This window comes from Tiliqua scincoides, chromosome 4 (genome assembly GCF_035046505.1).
Source record: "Tiliqua scincoides isolate rTilSci1 chromosome 4, rTilSci1.hap2, whole genome shotgun sequence".
Classification (NCBI taxonomy): domain Eukaryota; kingdom Metazoa; phylum Chordata; class Lepidosauria; order Squamata; family Scincidae; genus Tiliqua; species Tiliqua scincoides.
The window spans coordinates 223,318,807-223,340,308 of record NC_089824.1 but is presented as its reverse complement, the minus strand read 5'-3'; the positions used below and the strand labels follow the sequence as shown (position 1 = coordinate 223,340,308).

Here is a 21,502-nt window from a genome sequence, read left to right as displayed (position 1 = left end):
AGATGTCGGGTGACTGGCACACTCACAGTCCATGCGAGTGAAACAAGACGGTAACATGTGTAGATGAACAGATAGGTTAGTGCTTGCTTTGGACATGGAATCTAGCAAGTCCTGCTCAAATGCACCTCTGCAGAACTCATGGTAATGTTTGCATTTGATTGGCCTTATTCAGACCAGGCCCCTCCTACCCATTGTTTTCATGAAGTCTGCTGTGAAGCAGGCAGATTTGTAGGTTAGATTGGCAGACTGCCTAAGCAGTCTAGAGGGGAAGACTTCTTGAATGAAACAGTCAGTGGCCCAGTAGTACACATGTGCCTCTTCTTATTCTTAAGTTTTCTTCCTGCTAACATTGTGGCAAAGATGGAACTGCCTTCTTGCCTCAGGGGTCCATCCTGCCAGAAAAACATTGGCTGCTCAAAATCTGGTGAAGTGAGAGTGATTCAAGACTCTAGCAGTCATCTTATGTTACCCTGGTTTGTCCAGGTAATGCCCATAGACCTGTGCTTCACAGAAGGAGACGTTGTTGCTCCTGGTCAGGCAGGTGGTTTGCATTTTCTCATCTGTTCACTTCATTTTTCTCTGTCGAATTGAAACAAGGAAGGATAGAAGCCAAGACTGGTGTCTCACCTGAGGCCCTGGTTGACCTCTGGAATGGGGAAATGACCAGGGCAGTGGATGAGATTGCTCCGGAGTAACCTCTGCCATGTCGCAGACTCGGACTGGCTCCTTGGTTCACTGAGGAGCTATGAATGATGAAGTGGCAGGGCAGACGTCTAGAGCGATGGTGGCAGAAAACTTGTGATGAATCCGATCGGACATGGAGCTCATTACAGAGCCTATTCCGTGGTGGTGGTAGCAGCGAAGAGATCGTTCTTCTCTACTACCATTGCGTCTGCTGAGGACCGTTCTGAGAGCTGTTCTGTGTGGTGTGGGGCCTCCTCCATCAGGCCCCTCAAGTAGACCAGGAGGAACACACGGCCAGCTGCTGTGACGTGTTTGCACAACATTTGGCAGATAAAATCGATCGTATTCGTCACGACTTGGATGCCACATTGACAATGTCTGATGATGTCCCCTTGGCAACTGTTTGTCCGGTGTTGTGGAATTCTTTTCAGCTTGTGAGGATGTGGACAGACTCCTTTGGAGTGTGAGGCCATCTGCCTGCCTGCTTGACCCTTGCCCAGCTTGACTGATAAGAGCTGCCCGGGGTGGACTGGCTGAGTGGACAGGGAGGGTGGTCAACTCTTCCTTGATGGAGGGAACGTTATCATGTGCTTTGAAACCGACGGTGGTTCGCCCCCTCCTGAAGAGGCCCTCCCTGGATTCCACTGTATTAGACAACTACCGGCCAGTCTCCAACATCCCGTTTCTGGGCAAGGTAATTGAGCGGGTGGTGGCGTCTCAACTCCAGAGGGTCTTGGATGAAGCAGATTACCTGGATCCTTTTCAATCTGGTTTCAGGCCAGGCTTTGGGACGGAAACTGCCTTGGTCGCCTTGGTGGATGACCTACGCTGGGGACTGGACAGGGGGAGTGCGTCCCTGTTGGTCCTGCTGGACCTCTCAGCGGCTTTCGATACCATCAACCATGGTATCCTTCTGGGCTGATTGTCCGAGTTGGAGGCACTGTTTTGCGGTGGTTCCGCTCGTACTTGGAGGATCGGTCCCAGATGGTGGTGCTGGGGGATACCTGTTCTACACCCTGGCCCTTGAGGTGCGGGGTGCCACAGGGTTCAATTCTGCCCCCCATGCTATTTAACATCTACATGAAACCACTGGGAGAGGTCATCCGGGGGTTTGGAGTGGGGTGCCATCAATATGCCGATGACACCCAGCTCTATTTCTCCTTTCCTCCAGACTCCAGGGTGGCGGTTGAGGGCCTGGAACGCTGTCTGGAGGCAGTGAGGATCTGGATGGGGGCTAACAAGCTGAAATTAAATCCGGATAAGACAGAGGCTCTCCTGGTTCGGAAATCCTCAATGCAGGTGCTGGACTATCGGCTTGCGCTGAGTGGGGTTGCACTCCCCCTGAAGGAGCAGGTCCGCAGCTTGGGGGTCACCTGGACTCACAGCTGCTCCTGGATTCCCAGGTGGCGGCTGTGGCTATGGGGGCCTTCGCTCAGCTTCGGCTGGTACGCCAGCTGCGGCTGTACTTGGATCGTGTAGACCTGGCCACGGTGATCCATGCCACAGTGACTTCGAGGTTTTGTAACACGCTCTATGCGGGGCTGCTCTTGAAGACGGTTCGGAACCTGCAACTAGTGCAGAATGCGGCGGCCCGTGTAGTTACTGAAGGTAGGAGGTTTGACTCTGTCAGTCCGCTTCTCCAGTGGCTGCATTTGCTGCCCATTCATTTCCGGGCCCAATTCAAGATGCTGGTTTTGACTTTTAAAGCCCTATACTGCTCTGGGCCAGGGTATCTTAGAGATCACCTACTCCTGTACAATCCGGCTCATCCTCTTAAGTCATCAGAGAAGGCCTTTTTACAAGTGCCACCGCCTAGGGAGGTAGTGAGGCGGCGGCAAGAAATAGGGCCTTCTCAGTAGTGGCACCAATGCTATGGAATTCCCTTCCCCTTGACTTAAGAACTGCTCCGTCTCTTGAAATTTTTCGGCGAGGCCTGAAGACCTTTCTGTTTAACGAAGCCTTCTGAGTTCCCAGCCTTTTTTAAACATCTTTTCAACATCTTTTAATATCTTTTTAAATACCTGGTTACAGGCCTGATTCTTTTATGATTTGCTGCTCTATGCTCTTTTTACCTGACTGCTTTTTATCTGACTACTGGTTTTATGATATGCTGTTAATATGCTTTTATCTGTTTTTAAATTATGTTTTTTAATTTGTTTTAACCTTGTTGTAAGCCGCCTTGAGTCCCTCCGGGGAGAAAGGCGGGGTAGAAATAAAGTTAATAATAATAATGATAATGATAATAATAATAATAGAAGCCACAAGATTCCCCTTTTCTGTTTCAGCAAGCTTGGGGGTAGTAGGGTTTGCAACCTGATCTAACCCATGGGTCACTTAAATACATAAGAGAGGTTTGGTGCAAACAATGGTGGATCATACAGACCAGCAACCCTGCTCACACAATTGCACTTGAAACAGTGAAACAGAGATGAAGCAGTGCCCACTCTATTTTTAGATTGTACAAAAGGTGCTGTCTGAAAAAAAGTTGCTTCACTGGGCGTGAATGGCTGTGTGTATGTCTGTTCTCAGTTACAGAGGAAAAGAAGTCCTTGAAGCGGACGTTTCAGCAGATACAAGAAGAGGAGGATGACGATTACCCAGGGAGCTATTCCCCGCAGGATCCCAATGCCGGGCCCCTTCTGGTATGTCTGGAAGGTGGTGGATGGGAGATCATAGGGAAGCCCCCTCTTGAAAAGAGAACCACAAGGTGGCACCATTAACAAGAGTAATGGAGCTAATGTTTTTTATAATCCTTTATTTACTTAAAACTGCTGGCCTTCACAAACTGAAACAGGGTGAAAGGGAACATAAAATAAACATTCCATAAAATTGCTGCAGTCAGATGTGATGCAATTTAATTTTAATGGCTAATACGTGATTCCAAGGAATTTATAAAACTCATCTAAAACCTCCTGCTCTGATGAACGGTATTTGCAAATGGTTTTATTTTACTCAGCCCATTGTGTTCAGTATGAATTGTGTTGCAATCCTCTTACCAGAAGTAAACATCTCTACCTATTAGTTTATTCCTTGGACTGGCGTTCAGATCACATATGACTGCAGTTTAGTTTAAGGAAGGCTTGTTGGCGGCATTAGAGGTACAGCTATCAGCAGAGCAGATGTCTGTGTACCCAGTACTGCCTGCTTGAGCAGTGAGCCCTACATGTGAGGGAGCGTCTTGTGACTTCTGCAGAGCTGTTCATGAGAGCCCAGAAGCTTCCTTGCGCCTTGGTACAGCAAGGCTTCATCCTTCAGCCACATGTTAGTGGCCATCATGAGTCACATCTTTTATGAAATTTTGACCATCAGTACCATTCTAGGGGATGAAGGCTTCCTTTGAATTTTTTTTTTTCAAGCTCAGGGGCCCTAGAGATAGAAAACATATAGCCATAGTGTGTCAGTCTTCTCAAAGCCATTTCCACATTTTTGAACATACCCTGGATTTTCCAACAGCAAGAATTCTACAGCTGCATGCAGGGGTGGGAGGGATGCAATCATTGCTTGCTAAAGTTCTTATTGGCAGAGCATTCAGATTCAGAGCTCAGTTAGTCATATGCCTGCACTTCCTTCATTAAGAATTAGAACTTGGTTATCTCCCCCATTTTGACACTGACAATTTATTTAGTTTACTTTACAATAATACACAATATGCAAGAACTTGCTTGTATTGAAATGCTTGAAAGTTCTCTCTTGTCCTCCATTTCCACTGAGGGTGCTGAAGTGTGATGATTTTTAGCAAGCTCTAGGTTCCTAGAGATTAAAAATGGGTGAGAAGCTTGCATTTATGTCTGCCTTCTCAAAGATATTGTTACATTTTAAACTATCCCGTATTTGCGATTAGGTGGTAAAGACAGGGTCTTGAGATTAGGGACGTGCGGTGTATGGGGAAGCAGAGCCACCCCACCAGAGTCGTTTGAAAAGTGCCACCGCCATCTGCAGAGTGTGTGGGTTGTGAGTGCTTGCGCACCTTATGCAGCAGTGGCTGCACTCTTTGAAGAACTCAGGTGGGGTGTCTCTGCCTCACCTGCCCCCCCCATGTCCCTGATTTTAAGACCCTGTTTTTACCAATAAAGATCTTATTGAGCCCTGCTTCAGAGTAAGAAATTCAAGTTCCTGAACTTATACTGTACTTAGCAGCATTCAATTCTGTTCTCTGGTTTGGCATGACAGTTTTTTACCTTTATAAATTAAATCTATTTTGTGTGGAAGCTGGTGGAAACTTTTTTCTGTGCTTCATGATGTGGTGAGTTTCCTGCTCAAGGGGTGAATGCCTGCCGTTGGGGGAAGGGCATGGCTCCCAAAGGGATGTAATTTTTGCACGTACCTCCAGCCAGGAACAATTCCAAGTTTGGTCTGCATTCCATACAGATGGTGATTTTCAGCCTCTAGTAACAATGAGAAAGGAAAGCCACCTTGAACTTCTGGTAGGGTCAGGTAGTGAGAATGGAGTCATTTCAATCTCTTTGGATCCTTTTCTGTCTTAGGGGCATGGTTGGATATTCACCCCTGCATTCAGATGATCTTGGTCTCTCTTCACTTTATTAGAGACATTTGTCAGAGTGGGGGAAAGAAGGGAAGGAATGCTATGAAATTAGGGATCTCCTTAAAGACGAATTCAGGAACACACACACCACCCACATTTTTAGTTTTCAGTGAATTTTGAAAATATGAGGCTGCCTCCTGCTGGATCTGAACTTTGGTTCATTAGCTGACTGGCTGCAGCTCTCCAGGGCTTTAGGCATAGGTCTTCTGTCTGTAGTACCTGGAGATGCTGCCAGGGATGGAACCCGGGAGTCTCTGCAGTCAAGACAGTACTCTTGTCAGCTGGTTTCGTTTTTGTTTCCTGTTGGCACTGATGGACAGTACTTTGAACCTGAACCATTATACTTCTGGATGATTAATTTCATTACTGTTCTAAAAATGTAATGGTTTTTTTTTGGTGAGCTAAACTCCTGTAAGCTGCTTCAGCTCGTCGTAAAAGTAGTACTACACTATGATGGAGTTGTATCCCCTGCGGATATGGGGGGGATGCTTTTATATATTTTGCCCTGAGAAATTTACAAAATAAACTTGGACGCTGGGTGGGTAGGTGTATAAGGAAGCCTAGTTTTTAAATGTACAGCCTCCTTATGTCCCTTTCTTGGACACAACAAATTTCTGGTTTGTTGCCCCAGCAATGCGGAAGAGAGCTTTTTACAACCTCCAAGGTTGCTCTTATGTGCGATTATAGGTGTGACGTCCATTGAAGTGAGTGGTGACTGTACAAAGAGCTCAGGTGCTGCTTGGGTGAGGCACTAGTGCTCACTCTAAGACAATCCAGGAGTGATGATACTCCTGGAGCAGTGTTTCCCAAGCAGTGGGTCACAAGCTGACTTTTGGTGGGTCACAAAATTTTTTTGAAAAAAACAAAAAAAAGGAAAAAAAGCTTTGCAAGCGCCCTTGCCCTGTTTGCAGAAGAAAATCATTAGTTGGAATGTTATCCTGTAGTATGAGGTAATCTTCATACCCCCAAATTAAAATGTCACGTTTTCCAATTTTCTGTGGTAATTGGTATGCTGTAGATAACGTGTGAACCCAGTTTCAGTCTCAACATACCAAGGGCTAGCGTAAGAACTGCTTAGTGAGCTGTCAAAGGATGGTTTTAGAAGCAGTTGTGACATGCAAAGGATGCAAGGTGGTGGCTGTGGCATTGAGGGAAATGGTGCTTGCCACATTTTTTATGCTTTCTCCATGCAGACTGAAGACTTGATCAAAGCTCTGCAGGATCTGGAAAACGCAGCATCGGGAGACGCCACTGTGCGACAGAAGATTGCTTCGCTTCCCCAAGAGGTTCAGGACGTTTCATTGTTGGAGAAGATTACAGGTGAGGTTCTAAAACGAGGGAAGCTGCCAGTGCAGGAACAAAGGGGGAGAAGACCACAAATTGCAGAGAAGGTAGCTTATTGCTCAACATCTTGTGAATATTGAAACTCTTTGTCATGGAATTCTAATTCGGTTCTTTCAAGAAGAGACCAAACATGTCTTCCATACCATCTCAGCATAAGACGAAGGGTCTAGTCTTAATGGCAATTTTAAGGTAGAGTAGTAAAGAGTTTTGGTCTCCTCTTCCAAAGTGCTGAACTTGAACCATTCTGATGAAAAGTTGCAATACCAGAGACATGTTGGGCAATACGTGGTCCCTTCTGGATCTTGAGGGGCTGCTCATCCCTGCTTGGCTTCTTGTGTTGTTCACTTGGCCCTTCAGAGCTTTACGTGAATGAGCTGCGTCTGTGTCAGCCTTGGTCTGGGTCAGCAGTTCCCAATCTTTTCCACCCTGCAACCCACCTTGTCTGGCCAACGATCCTCATGGTGCCAGGGGAGTCTCCAAAGGCCTCTTCTGGATTGCGCTGAGCTAGTGATCCATTCTTCAAGCCTCTGCAGGCCTCAGAATGGCCTGCAGAAGCCTTTGAAAACTACTTCTGGTTTTTAGAGGCAAACTGGAAGTTGCCTTCTGAAACCCAGAAGTTGCTTTTGGAGGCTTCTTCAGGCCTTTCTGAGACCCGCAGAGGTCTGTAGAGTGGGCCACCAGCCTGGCACAACCTAGAAGAGGCCTCTGGGGCCTCCCCACTCTTCTGGAATAGCTCTGATTTGGAGCCAGACAGAGGGCAGGACAGGAGGGCTCAGGTCGCAACCTATACCTTGGGAAAACCTTATTTAGGTTGTAAACCTCACTATCATTCATTAAAGCAATTTGAAATCTGTGATTAGAATTTGCTAGTCATGCGAGGCAGACTTGCACCATCAGACTGTTGGTCCATCCAGTCCTGGATTGTCTGTACTGACAGACGGTGGCTCTCATTAGCCTCAGGTGTGAGAGGTTTTTTATCACTTGCCATCTGATCCTTTGAAGTGGAGATTCTTTAAGGGATTGAACCTGACCCTCCTACATGCAAGCAGGTGCTCTGGCTCCTCCTCACAGATGAAAAGCTGACTGGTGGGGAGCTGCTTTTTGTCATCTGCACAAAGGGTTTTGAAATGAGTCCATGTCAATGATTTGCCACCTTTGCACATAGACAAAGAGGCAGCAGAGCGCCTTTCAAAGACTGTGGACGAGGCATGTTTGCTACTAGCCGAGTACAATGGGCGCTTGGCAGCGGAACTGGAAGACCGGCGCCAGCTGGCACGCATGCTGATTGAGTACACTCAGAACCAGAAAGATGTGCTGACCGAAAAAGAGAAAAAACTAGAGGTGAGTATGGAGCAGGGGCTTCCAAAAGTCGTCTTTCTCACAAGTCTATTTCTCAAGTCGGTGTTGGGTTCTTGTAACACGATAGCGGGGCTGCACTGCACACCATAGATTAGTCTTGAACATGTGTCTGTTCTAACAGCCATGCAGGCCTCAAGGAGCTCAGAATGCCAGATGTAAGGGAAGGCACCAGGATGCAGGTCTCTTGTGTGCTCCCTGAGGCATCTGGTGGGCCACTGTGAGATACAGGAAGCTGGACTAGATGGACCTTTGGCCTGATCCAGTGGGGCTCCTATGAGCTGCATCTCCTCAGCATTTGCAACAGTGTGGCTGCTTGACATGGGATTTTTGCATCCCTTTGCTCATGACCTGCTAAGAAGCATTTAAACCCAAGCAGCAGGGTCTCTCCTGAAAAGTGGAAGGGGTGGTGGTGGTGGAGAAGTGTTGGCATTTTTGTGTAACTCTGGAACAAAGTAACACAAATGTACAGTTTGTGTTTGAGTGGTGCCAAAGTAATGTTAATCCATGATATTTTTATTGAAAGGAGGAACTCTTTGAGTTTTCTTGCAGATGGTTCAAATGTCCAGTCAGTATTCAATTCCTGGTATTGTTTTCCCACCTTCATATGTGCATCTCACTAGCAGCAAATGCTTGTTGCATCCCTCTCTATCTCAACCCCCCCCCCCCCCCGCATTTGGTCTGTGCTCAACTGTGACTTGTTCAGCTCGCATGACCTTGTTGCTGAGATGGCTTCTCAAACATCCTTGGGTTGCCAGCTTGTTGGATTCAGTGGAATCCCTGGCAGTTCTTGATGATTAACTCGGTCCAACTTGTGGAAATGAGCAAATGGTTAAATTATGTCTTCTAAGGCATTTGGGAATGCAGGACATGGCCTTAAGCACTTGGCTTTGGACTAGAGCTCAGTAGTAGCCAGAAATCAAAGGGAGAGATTGCTTGAGCATCAGCAGAGAGACCTTTATTTGACATATTCTGCTTCCATCAAGGCAGTACGTTCTGCTCCATACCCTGAGACTAATTCTGGAATGCAATTAATGATTCCGATTGCTTGTGATTCTGCCATCTGTTGCATGGCCCCGGGATGGCACATGAAATGGGCTTCCTGTGAATGTCAGGCACTGAGTGTTATAGGCAGCTGTTCTTGGGTGGGACTTGGATTACTGTGGAGGCCAAAGCAGAAGGAGATACGAATGGCAGAGGGCCCCAGTCAGTAGCTTTTATCCCACTGCAACCTCAGCGGCTTCAGCTTACTCCTGGTTCTCATTTGCACCAGCCTGTAACATGTGTTCTAGGTGATGTGCTGTAGCTCTGGTTAGTGTGATTGTGTAGCTAGTTAGTCCATAAACTCCACAATTCCTAACCATGAGAGAACTGTGTGTAAGTAAAAGTATAGTGGGTGAGTTAGGGTTATGGCTCTGGTACAGATATCCATTTGCTTCTTGTGTGCTCGAGTTGGGACTGTTCCCTTTTACCAGTGCAGCAAGCAGTGCTGTTCACACTTGCACCTCCCCTGCTATGGTATCAGAGGAAGAGGGACTCTTTGAGCCTCTGGGCCTTGTGTGGAGCCACAGGGCCTAACACAATCCAGGCATGTGGGGAGATGCTTCTTACGAACTGGGTGCAGGTGCTGTGTCAGGCAGTGCGCTACCAGCTGACCTCAGCACAGATGGAAAACAGCTGGGAGATCCATGCAGACCTGGACCAGCTATGCCAGATAAACCCTTGAGCAACTGGCCCAGAAGCAGGGGAGGCAGTTGGACCAACAGAGCAGGTGCCTATGACCTATTCCAGCCAGCAGCCTGAACCTTCTGAGTGCCTGGCTCAGCAGCTGCTGCCAGCATCCCTCCACCATCCCAGTGACCCGACTGGGCTTGGAGTTGATGCAACCGATGACTGGCAAGCATCTCTCCCTCCAGTCCACTGAATGACCGCCCTGTGAGTAGGACCTACCTAGCAACCTGTCCACTCTGATTCACCTCCCCTCAAAATTAGTCTGGGGTAAGGAAGATCCCCCGGCCCCTCCGTGCCCTTATACCCTGCCAGACCCCTACTATGACTGAGTGACTTGGGTTGACTAGACCTCATCAGTGCCCTGAGGGCTAACCCAGTCCTGTGACTGGAAGGTTTGCTGTCCCGGAAACCCTGACGGGGAGGTAACCACGGGTCACTGTTGTTAAAGAAAGCCACAGTTGGAATAAAAGTTGGGTTTTGACTTTGCCTTATCCCTGCTGTTTTCGTTCTTCCATTGGGCCTTCTTCCATTTGGTTCTTCCACGGTGGGGTAATGTCTTCTTCGATTCCCCCCTTCCCCCTTGAGCCAACATGTGGCCAACATGACAGGCTGATATTTTCATTTAATACCACTGTCACAAAAAGACAAAGCTGCTATATAGATTAGCATGCTAGTTTGAATAGTTATTTATTTAAAATATTTGTATCCTGCCATTTCCCTCCTGCAAAGGAAAGGCAGTCATGGTGGCTCACAACATTATTAATGTAAAGATTTGTACCTGCCCTTTTGATCCAGATTATCTCCAGGGGGAGGGGCTTACGACACCAACAGGAGAAAAACCCAGAAACCCCTCTGGCCAATTCCTCCACCATGTTCTCCGGTTTACAGGCAATAGGAAAGGCATCCCCTGGTGGATGCTGTTCGAGCTGCAAAGGGTTTGCTTTTAAAAGTGCAGTGTGTCCCACTCCCCCCTCCCAAGTACCTTGCCACTTGTGTGACTGCCAGCTAGGAGGCTGATCAGTGCTTACTAAACCATGCTCTGCTTGTGGTGTGTTGTAGCACTGTGGTGAGGAGCTTCTCTGTTTATTTGTGAGGATATGAGGTAAATAAATTACAAATATTTATTTGTAAATATGAGGATTAACTTGGCGCAAGGAGGTCATGTCAAGCTTGTCATGTGGTCAACATGATGAAAATCAGCTCTTTGTCCTCAGTGAGTGTCACCTGGGCCCAGCTCAGGTGGCCTGGAGTTCCCTAGACACAAGGGTCTCCTTGGGAGATAAGGTCTACTCAGGAGTAAGCCCCGGGCAGGACACCTACAGGGGAGTAGGGACAAGGAACAGCTGGGAGCAGGAAGACTCGTGGGAAGGAAGGGTGGGGTCAGGCCGACCGGAGATAAGCCTCATAAGGGAGCTAGAGAGGGAAGAGGGAGGTCTCTCCTCTCCGGAGGGGTGGAAGGCTCAAGGGAAGCCAGTGGGAGAAGGCGACCCAGGCCAAAGGGAAAGGAGAGAGGCCTCCATAGGAAGGAGGCTACGGGCAGCTACAGAGACAGGAGGTTGGGGCCAGAACCTCCAGGGCCCTGGGCCTGCCCAGTCCCAAGGGACATACCCTGGAGAGCCGTGGTGGTCAAGAGGGGCATCGACACCAACTACAAACCCGGAGTACGAACAGAGAAGGGAGCAAACACCAAGGGACCGTGGGCCATCCCAGGGCAAACCAGCCGGATCCCTGCAGGCCGGGGCAGAGGCCTCCAGAACCCAGGCAGAGGGACCCAGGCCGGGAAGCCTGGACTGCCAACTCCCAGGAACCCGAAGGAACGGGGCCAGAACCGCTCCGCCGACGCCGGCATCTGTCGGCGTAGACTGAAGGGGGCCGTGAAACGAGCCCCATGAATGCAAAGAGATTGACTAAATTAAACCGTCTGTGTAAAGCTGCCCTACCTGCTCCCGTGTGTTAATTCATCGCCGACCACTGCGCCTAGACCGGGTAAGCCCCTCGCGCTCGGTACAGACCCCAGGGTAGGGCCTCCTCCCACCATGGACATTACAGTGAGTCAGCATCTGTTTCTGTAGTAAGCCAAATGCCACCTCCTAGCTCATGTCAGGCATTTTAAATTAGTATTCTGCCCTATAAGGAAAGGTTTGTAGCACACTGGGTCAAATAAGGCAAGTAACTGTACATCTTCAGAGTGCTCCAGATTCTCCAAGTTATTTATCACCTCTTGGGTAATGAAAGTAGTTGATCCCTGTCTTTGAGACCATGGCTGGCTGTCTAAACCTTGGGGTTCTAATTTGGAGGCTTCTGACATGATCACTTGTCAACCAAGCAAATTCTGCAAATAAACATTATTTATTTGGAGTGCAAATGTTTACTCATTGCAGGCTGCTGCCCAAGAGATCCAAAAATAGCTCAGCTCCAGGTTTCTTGCTGGGATCTGCTGATTCAAAGGAGGACATGTTGTCCGATGCGACTGGACAGTGCCGAAGGAGAATGATTGAACTCCTATCATGTCTGTCTCTGAATTATGCACGGGAAGGATAGAGTGGCTAGAGAGATGCTCTTTACACTCTCACATAACACCAGAACCAGGGGACATCCACTAAAATTGAGTGTTGGGAGAGTTAGGACAGACAAAAGAAAATATTTCTTTACACAGCATGTGGTTGGTCTGTGGAACTCCTTGCCACAGGATGTGGTGATGGCGTCTAGCCTGGACGCCTTTAAAAGGGGATTGGACAGGTTTCCGGAGGAAAAGTCCATTACTGGTTACAGGCCATGATGTATATGTGCAACCTCCTGATTTTAGAAATGGGCTATGCCAGATGCAAGGGAGGGCACCAGGATGCAGGTCTCTTGTTATCTGGTTTGCTCCCTGGGGCATTTGGTGGGCCGCTGTGAGATACAGGAAGCTGGACTAGATGGGCCTATGTCCTGATCCAGTGGGGCTGTTCTTAAGTGGAAAGAAATGCAGGATGTTAATGTCAAAAGGGCAATCAAAGCAGGAGTTTCACCATGAAAGGCAAGGGTTTTGAGGGTGAAAGATGAAAAAAATACATGGCAGAGTGGTGGCTCCCTTGACAGGGTCATGATCAGGGTCTTTTACCTGTCAGACCGGCTAGATTCCTGCAACATTGTCCAAGGAGTCCAAGAAAGAGGCAAAATGGATGCTGTTGTGTGATGTCCCATGATAACTAATGAGAGCATAATGATTGCTATTTACACTCGCAGAGTAACTCTCCCTCTGAATTTCAAGCAGCTGCTCTTGCCTTCTGTACCCACTTTCGGGATTCAGCAGGGGGCTGGGTATTTTGAGAACATATTTGTAATGCTGTATTTGAAGGGAGGCCCCTGAAATACTGTTTAATTAAGAGAACCCTCCAGAAGCCACTCAATCTCTTTCAAGTGAAGTTCTGGTTGACCATCAATGCAGTGGAGGGCCTTCCAAATTATCTGTGTGCCTGCAGCCTTTAACTTCTTGCAGCAAATCTAGAGATGGACATTGGTCAGTAAGACACCAGTCTAGGATCTCTTCCACTGCAGGATGAGCACAGTTGCTGCGTAAGTACAAATGTAGCCTTGCCTCTGAATTCTGGACTATGTACTTTGGCAATGCCTCCAACCTGAAGCCTTAACTTCTTTGAATGGCTTGCCCTTCTCTTGTGGCAGACTTGTTAGTCAGTGCCTATATTTGATCTTTTGGAGGACTTGTCTTCCCTTTCAGGCGTATCCTTCCCTTCTCTCCTGATTTTCAGCAAAACTGGAATGGGGGAAGCAGCAGAACTCATGTGTTGTGGTTTCTGCATTGTCTTTCTGCTCCTGTTGTATTGGTCTTACTAGTCTTGACAGGTTTGATTAGTTGTGAGTTTACTGCTTTGGTTGAGCTGTTTTCTTTGAAAGGTATGGTGCGTCTCATGGGTGGAGACCAGGTTTTTCAACAAAGTGCTTGAGTCAGCAGAGTGCAGGGGGGATCAGTAGCCAGTGAAAGGAGTGGTGCATTTTCAGCATTCAGCTATTTGTGATCACTCGGTTTGTCATTTGGAATCCTCTTTGAAAGCATGATGAGAGTCTGGGGGTAAATAACTTTTTTTTAAAGTCTAGCAAATGCTGCTGCCAGCGGCTTGTGAGAGCCTGGATGAGCTAGCGAAGACCATGAAATACCACAGATGGTCACTCGTCTGGAAAGGCCTTTAAGGGTCAGACAATTGGAGCTGCATGGAAAGAATGTGCAGACATAACACAGCTATTACAGGAGAGCCAAGCAGCACTCCCCTCTCCCCCAGTTGGTCGATCATTTGTAGAGCAGCTGCATCTTCCTGGGGCTTTAGCATTGATCGCTGTTGCTGGCTGGAAAAAAAAAATGGTCAAGGATGCCTATTGGTTAGTGCTTTTGACATCACTGAGGCAGCTCTTCTCCTGCAGTGCCCATAACATTTTGAAAGAAGTGATCTGCTTTTGGTATTTCTCCTGAACAAATGTTTCCCAGTTCGGCATTTGTCTTGGCTGTGAAATCTGTGAGGAGGAAAGAAACCTGACGCACTCCAGCAAGGCCCCTTTGTCCCACGAACTGCATCTAGCTCATTGTTCTGTGGTTCCGTGTTCTCTTCCAGTACAGTGCTGGAGCATGCAATGTGCTGTGTCTGGAATAGGGAGCATTTTGGCGTTTAAACTACAAATTATCCATCTTCCTAGAGGTACAAGAGGTCCAATAAAGTAAACTCAGCAGGGGCTAAGCCTTGGCCCATTTCAAGATTGAAAGTCTGAACTGCTTCTCGGGGGAGGATTTCTTGAAGGGAATTTTTCAGGGACTGATCCATGGGTGGTTGCACTCAGAGGGAAGAAGGCCCAAGGTAGGGGCGAAGGAAAGGACATGAAAAGAAAGACAAATACCAGTCCTTGGTACTGACTGGCACAGCCATTCTTACTGAAGGGAGCAAGGGTGCTTGCGACAACACCAGCAAGTAGTTTTTAATGTTGAGAGGAAGTGGTGGTGTAGCTGGAGGGGGGACGGAGCACCCGGAGCGGGCAAGCAGCCCGTCCCTTCGGAGCCGCTCCTGCTCCGGGTGCTCCGCCACCCTCCAGCTACGCCACTGAGAGGAAGGGGAATGTGACAAGACCTATAGGGAATCCTGTCATAGGCCAGCAAAGCATCTATTGTGAGATGAGCGCATCCTGAACCATTGTGATGTTCTGAGGAGGTTCTTGATGGGTTTCCTGTTGCCACAGTAGAAATGACAGTTTACTATTGCGTTGCACCCTGGAGAAGTACAGCTGGAATCTTCTGAATTGCTGATACCTGCATCCTTTCAGCAGAAGGTTACATAAGAACAGCCCCACTGGATCAGGCCAGAGGCCCATCTAGTCTAGCTTCCTGTATCTCACAGCGGCCCACCAAATGCCCCAGGGAGCACACCAGATAATAAGAGACCTGCATCTTGGTGCCCTCCCTTGCATCTGTCATTCTGACACAGCCCATTTCTAAAATCAGGAGGTTGCACATACACATCATGGCTTGTAACCCATAATGGATTTTTCCTACAGAAACTTGTCCAATCCTCTTTTAAAGGCATCAGGCCAGATACCATCACCACATCCTGTGGCAAGGAGTTCCACAGACCAACCACACACTGAGTAAAGAAATATTTTCTTTTGTCTATCCTAACTCACCCGACACTCAATTTTAGCGGATGTCCCCTGGTTCTGGTGTTATGTGAGAGTGTAAAGAGCATCTCTCTATCCACTTTATCCTTCCCATGCATAATTTTGTATGTCTCAATCATGTCCCCCCTCAGGCGTCTCTTTTCTAGGCTGAAGAGGCCCAAACGCCGTAGCCTTTCCTCATAAGGAAGGTGCCCCAGCCCCGTAATCATCTTAGTCGCTCTCTTTTGCACCGTTCCCATTTCCACTATGTCTTTTTTGAGATGCGGTGACCAGAACTGGACACAATACTCCAGGTGTGGCCTTACCATCGATTTGTACAGCGGCATCATAATATTAGCCGTTTTGTTCTCAATACCTTTTCTAATGATCCCAAGCATAGAATTGGCCTTCTTCACTGCCGCCGCACATTGGGTCGACACTTTCATCGACCTGTCCACCACCACCCCAAGATCTCTCTCCTGATCTGTCACAGACAGCTCAGAACCCTGCAGCCAATATGTGAAGTTTTGATTTTTTGCCCCAATGTGCAGGACTTTACACTTACTGACATTGAAACGCATCTGCCATTTTGCTGCCCATTCTGCCAGTTTGGAGAGATCCTTCTGGAGGTTCTTGACTGAATTGTCAGTAAAGTTTACGGGGGGAAGCCAAGGACTATTGACACATTTTCTGTGGCCACAAATGGTCCTGTTTATCTCTGAGTTGGGAAGCTTCCATGATGAAGCATTATTTGTAGATCTGTCTGAGAGGGCTGAGCAAGGTGCAGCTGATCTTGAAAGTTTTCTGAAGCCAGCAAGGGTTGGGGTGTAAGTTTGTGGTGTTCTGCATTTACTCTAACAAACCAGGGTTAACCTCTTTCCTCAAGGCCTGTGGGTCCTGCTGCTCTTTGGTCATTAGCACAAGCAAAAGCCGCATAAGACTGGGTTGCTTCACTCTTGCCTGGCATGTACACAGCACCATGTGCACACATGTTGGGCAACAACCTAGTAGCACTGCACTGTTCTTAATCAAGGGGAGGTGTCATAATGAGAGCCTGGCAATGCAGACCTTTTCCCATTTACCAACCTCATTTTTGGTTGGCTTATGTGACCAAGAGCTCATGTTGGCTCATGTTAACAAGAGCACCCAGCATCTTTTGTCACTTGTGGGCCCTGATAGTTGTCCAGTGATGCTTGCAGTGGGGACTGCATGAGTTGGAAAGATTATGATCCACCCCATGGTTGTTAAGAGTACTGCTGGGAAGTCTGGGACAATTTGCAAGTTGAGGGGCCTTGCAAGATTAAGTGGACTCCTGCCATCCAGACTTCCATTCAGCACAAGCCTCTGGAGCCGTTTGCAACGCATTAGCGGCCATCTGAACAGTGGTACTGGAGCGGAACTTGCATTCTGCTTTTCTGCTGGAGAATTCAAGGTGGCTAAGAACCAATTAAAACAAAAGCAATTAGCCTATAAAACAATTAAAATGCAAGTTACAATAATCAAGGACAATCTGTGGGAGAGCAGTGATTGTTTTTCTGTGCTCATCACATGAGGGGCAGAGCTCCAGCCACACTTCTTCTGTAGGGCCCCAGGGGACCATCACTAATTTGCACAGGAAAAAAGCTTCCATCAGTATTGTGGCTGCTCTTGCCCTACAAGTTAGTCAGGCTTCCTCAGTGATGGGATTGTGTCTTTTGGCAGATGAGAGAGCAGTGCTTGAAAGCTGGCTCAGTTCCACAGGTCAGATGCTCCTGTGTATGGAGCAGCTGCAATAGCTCTGAAAATTTAGAGAAGCTTTATAGGGAAGGAAGACCTTGCAGTCTGTGGAGCAACCTCTGGTTGCTCTGAAATTTGAAACAGTCAGGTTACCAAATCACATGAGAAACCTCATGTGATTTAATCACATTTAATCACTAAATCACATGAGGGCCTCTTGTTTGTCTCCTTGATTCCCGCTGTAAAGCTTAAGCTTCCAGGCAGACATCAGCCTGTGTGTTCCCTGGGGGCTGGCAGGGTGCAATTCCTTGGTGAGAGTTTGCTTGCTGACCTCTTGTTGTTTCAATGCAATGGGGGCAAATGGACTTTTCAGCTGTTATCATTCCAAAACATATGAGGCATGCCCACCACCAGCTTTCACCCTGCTGTCTTTGGGTTGACACTCCTTTCCAACTAAGTCATGTTTGTTGCATGAGAGCAGTAATAATGCTCCCTCTGTGATTCTCCTGCAAACTGTGATATGACAGAAAAGCCTGGTAGTTCCTCACCCAAGCTGCGCTAGTGAACTCCTTGCCTGTTGACTCTCCTGCTGGGCCTTCCCTCTTTGGTGAATGAAACACGTCTGCTGCCTTGTGAGCAGGTTGTTCATGTCCTTACATCCCCCTCCTGATTGTTCATGCAGATTTCCCCTTCTGAATTTGGGGGGCAGGGGGGAGGAATACTTTGACCATTTTATGTTTTACAGCCCCTTTTCTGCAGTTCTGCTGTTAATCCAAAGTGCTCAGAAAGGGTGATGTACCAAAGCCAGGCTTGACTCCCAGAGATCCCTGAAAGGGAGAATTGTGTACCATTACAGTGGTTTGAATGGACTGCAAGGACCCTGTTCAGAACAACATGATAGGTTGTGCTCAAGGCAACGCCTGTGAAGCGTCCAGGTGGAAACCGAGAGACAAGCTGTTGTAGAAAAATGCTGCAGTGTGTTTTCCTGACATGTTGCAGGAACTATAAATTGTGCATAACAGAAAGCGGGTCGGTGTGGCTCATTTCTCACTGCCTTAGTTTAGTTTGGCTGACAAACAACCTGGCGAAACGTGTCTGGCTGTTTTCGGACAAAAATGGTATTTCTCTCTTGTGCTACAGCAGCAAGTTGCTGTCCAATAAGCCCTTTCTCAGAAATACAGCAGCCCAGCCCATCACTCTCCTGTGTCTTCCTGGCCTGCTTTTGGGTAAATTTGGCTCAAGCTGTGCTTGTAAGCTCTTTCCTGCTCCATGCTCTTAAAGGGACAGCTAGGTATTTTCTTTGTACCATTGAGAGCTTTTCTTTCTCCTCCCACACTTTGAGCACTTAAAGGGCTCATTCTTTACAGCTGCCATTCTCAAACTCTCAGGAAGTTTGAGGATTGCAGTAAGTTCTTGCAGTGGAGGGGGAGGCAGCGGGGGAGAGGGAAGGCAGTGATGCGATCCCTAGGATTGTGTCGCTGCAGGGACTGGCATGTATACACCAGTCTCTTCAGTAGCCTCCCTGCACAAGCATCTGCAGGGCTCAGCAAAGCTTAAAGAGTGAAAGCGCAGCAATCACGCTCCACTTTCAGTTTTGCGGAGGCAGGGCACGATCGCTGCACTTTCACTTTTTAATCTTCAGTGAGCCCTGCAGGTGCTCGCACAGGGCTCCTCGCACCCCAGGGAGGCTGCTGCAGGGACTTGTGAGTACGTGCCATTCCCTGCAGCCCCCTTAGTGACATGATCCTGGGGATCACGTCACTGCCTCCCCCCACCCCTTAAGGGGAAAGAGGCCAGGGCCCTCTGGCTGGGTGTTGCGAAGCCCCAGTTTGAAAAGCCCTGCTTTACAGGGTTACAGTGCTGTATGGTCAATTTTGGCATTGTGCATTGTCATTAATTGTGAAGCAACAGGATGAGTGATTTTCATTGCAATCCTGTGCCTACTCTGAAGTAAACCTCATTGAGTTTGCTATCACTCCCAGATTAGTGTGTATAACTTCAGTCTATGTATTTTGCCTTCTTGGATATTTGGTTTTGTTGCAGAGACACTATTTTAGCTGTTAACCCCTGGTAACTCCTATTTGCAATGCTGTATTTCTTATGGGGAAAGTTCCCCTTAACAAGTTGTTTCACTATGTCCAGGTTTCCCAGTCCCAAACTGCAAAGAGGACCTGCTGTATTCCAAAATCTAATCCACAAAGATGGAATTCATAGAATTCCTTTCAAAGTCATTGGCTGTCATTGCCTCAACAGTTGCAAGAGATGCTAAACCTAAAGAAGGCCCATTAATGGAAAATAGCAGAAAGGACCACTATTGTTTGAACCTACTAGTTCTTGCTCCGTGCAGAGTAAAGCAGGAGAAGATAGCCAGTGGAGCTGAGCTGAGCTGACCACTTGCAGGGAAGTTCTAGGAATGTGCCCTCTGTTTTTCATGATTATTTGACTTATCTTGGGAGATGGGGAACGACCCATTTCCTGCTCTGATGAATGTCTTGAAAGCCCTCCATTCTTGGGCAAGAGAGAATGAGAACTGGCTGTTTCTCTTTGCCCTTCCCCCCTCTGCTCCCAGTGCAACATCCATCACTGTCTTCTGGATGCATGTACCACAGCTTCTTCAGCAGCAGTTTCTTGGCAGAAGGATATCAGCAGACCTTCTGCTTGCAAGTGTGCCTGGGCGCATTAAAATCCCTTTGCCTATCCCAAAGAATGCCAGAGGAGCTCATCTCTTTAACTGTTGGCTTGCTGCTTGTGCTTTAGAAATGGTAAAACACGGGAAGTCAGTGTGGTGTTGCAAGTTCTTGCAACAGAGTTCTTGCAAGAGAGAAAAATGGTTTCTCTAGTGCTGGAAAGTTCTAAAGGTCCACACAGTCCCCATCCCCCCCCCCCCGCTGCTGTGAGTCAGGGTTGACCATCAGTCCACCAACAATATGATTGCAGATCAGCAATACCATGATTATGAGCACTTACCCCATCTCTTGAGTTGATGAGTCATCACCCTAAGAGGACTTAATTGTGGCTACCCCATCCAGGGTAGTGTCTGTTCCTTAAAGGTGAAGGTTCCCTTGGCATTAAGCCAAGTCATTTCTGACTCTAGGGGCAGTGCTAATCTCCATTTCTAAGCCAAAATGGATTCCATTTCTAAGCCGAAACCGTAGACAGTTTCCGTGGTCATGTGGCCAGCATGACTAAACGCCTAAGCGCATGGGATGCTGTTACCTTCCCACCAAGATGGTACCTATTTATCTTCTTGCAGTTTTTACATGCTTTCAAATTGTTCCTTAATCCCAGAGAAATAAGACTCTCTGATTTGCTGGTTTAAAGTTGCTGTCTTGTTGAGATTTGGGGGAAGACCCATTTTTGGGAACTTATTAGAATAATAGAATTAGAAAGAGTCTTCAAGGGCAGCTTCTGCTTGAAGCAGGAAAATAATAAATCAATTACTGTTATTACTTAGTAGTAATTGAATATTGAATATTTCTATATCATTTTTGACAAAAAAATTTCCAAGTTGTTTGCATAGCAAAGGGCAGACAAGCTGGTTCCCTTGATTATGTGCACCTGTCTGCACAAGTTCTTGAGAGGCTTTTTGCAGGATTTCATGTGGCTGATTTAATAGGAATAGGGAAAGAGGTTGCATGGAAGGGACGTGTCTATAAGGACAAAGGGGAAATGGGGAGTGGGAAGGTGCTAAACTGTGGCTGGCAAGTGCAGTTGTCTTACTCACTTCTAGCAAAGATGCAGCTCTCCAAACCTTCTCATTTTTGAAGCCTTTGGGGGTGGGCAAACCACGTTTGTTTTGCTTTGTCTTCTCTTGTCACTGAACCACAAGAGGCCTGAAAACAAAGCACTGAAACTCATGTCCTTCTTCTCCAGCTGAGTTACTCTGCACTTGATGCAATTGGCACTTCTGAAATGGAGCACAGTGCAGCATTGCTGAGCTGTGTGAAAGAGCAGGTCTGTGACCAAAGATAACACACATGCTGCTTCTGCTCAAAATGCTGGAGGAAGACTGTCCCTGATAGCAAGTAATGATGCTTTTGAAATGCCTGGCAGAGCACTAACACCCCTTGTGTACTTCTGTGGGTGCCTTTATTGATGGCTGAAGAGAGAAGGCTGCTGTTACTGTTTTTACAGCTGGTCCTTGGGTGTACGTGGACTTTCAGTGGTGCAAGCCTGCCCAGTTCTTGCATTGCTGAGTTTGAGGGAGCAGGACCCATGCATCCCCTGACTTGTGGATAAAACTCAGTGAATTCATCGTGGTCCAGCAGGCACCAGCCTGGAGCTGTACGTGCACACAGTGAAGTAGGTTTTCCACAGCAAATGCACTTGTCTTGGTGGGGGGTGCCCTGGGACTCTGGCCTTGGAGGCAAACAGGGAACTCAGCTGCAGTCAAGTTCCAGGCCTGAGTGGATGCTGTGAAGTGCTTCCTTGTCTTCCTTTGCTGCAGAGCCTCTTGGCCTTCTGTGTTTGATGAAGGCAGCTGCGTCTTTT

The 21,502-nt window shown here is 47.7% G+C and overlaps 1 protein-coding gene across 1 annotated transcript in view; it reads left to right on the top strand.

The window, feature by feature from the left end:
• Positions 1-21,502, top strand: part of RPRD1B (regulation of nuclear pre-mRNA domain containing 1B) — a 41,473-nt gene that overhangs the window by 17,233 nt on the left and 2,738 nt on the right. The window contains exons 4-6 of the mRNA XM_066624348.1: positions 3,214-3,326; positions 6,421-6,547; positions 7,737-7,912. Coding sequence (XP_066480445.1) covers positions 3,214-3,326; positions 6,421-6,547; positions 7,737-7,912 — 416 coding nt within the window. The remainder of the gene's footprint in view (positions 1-3,213; positions 3,327-6,420; positions 6,548-7,736; positions 7,913-21,502) is intronic.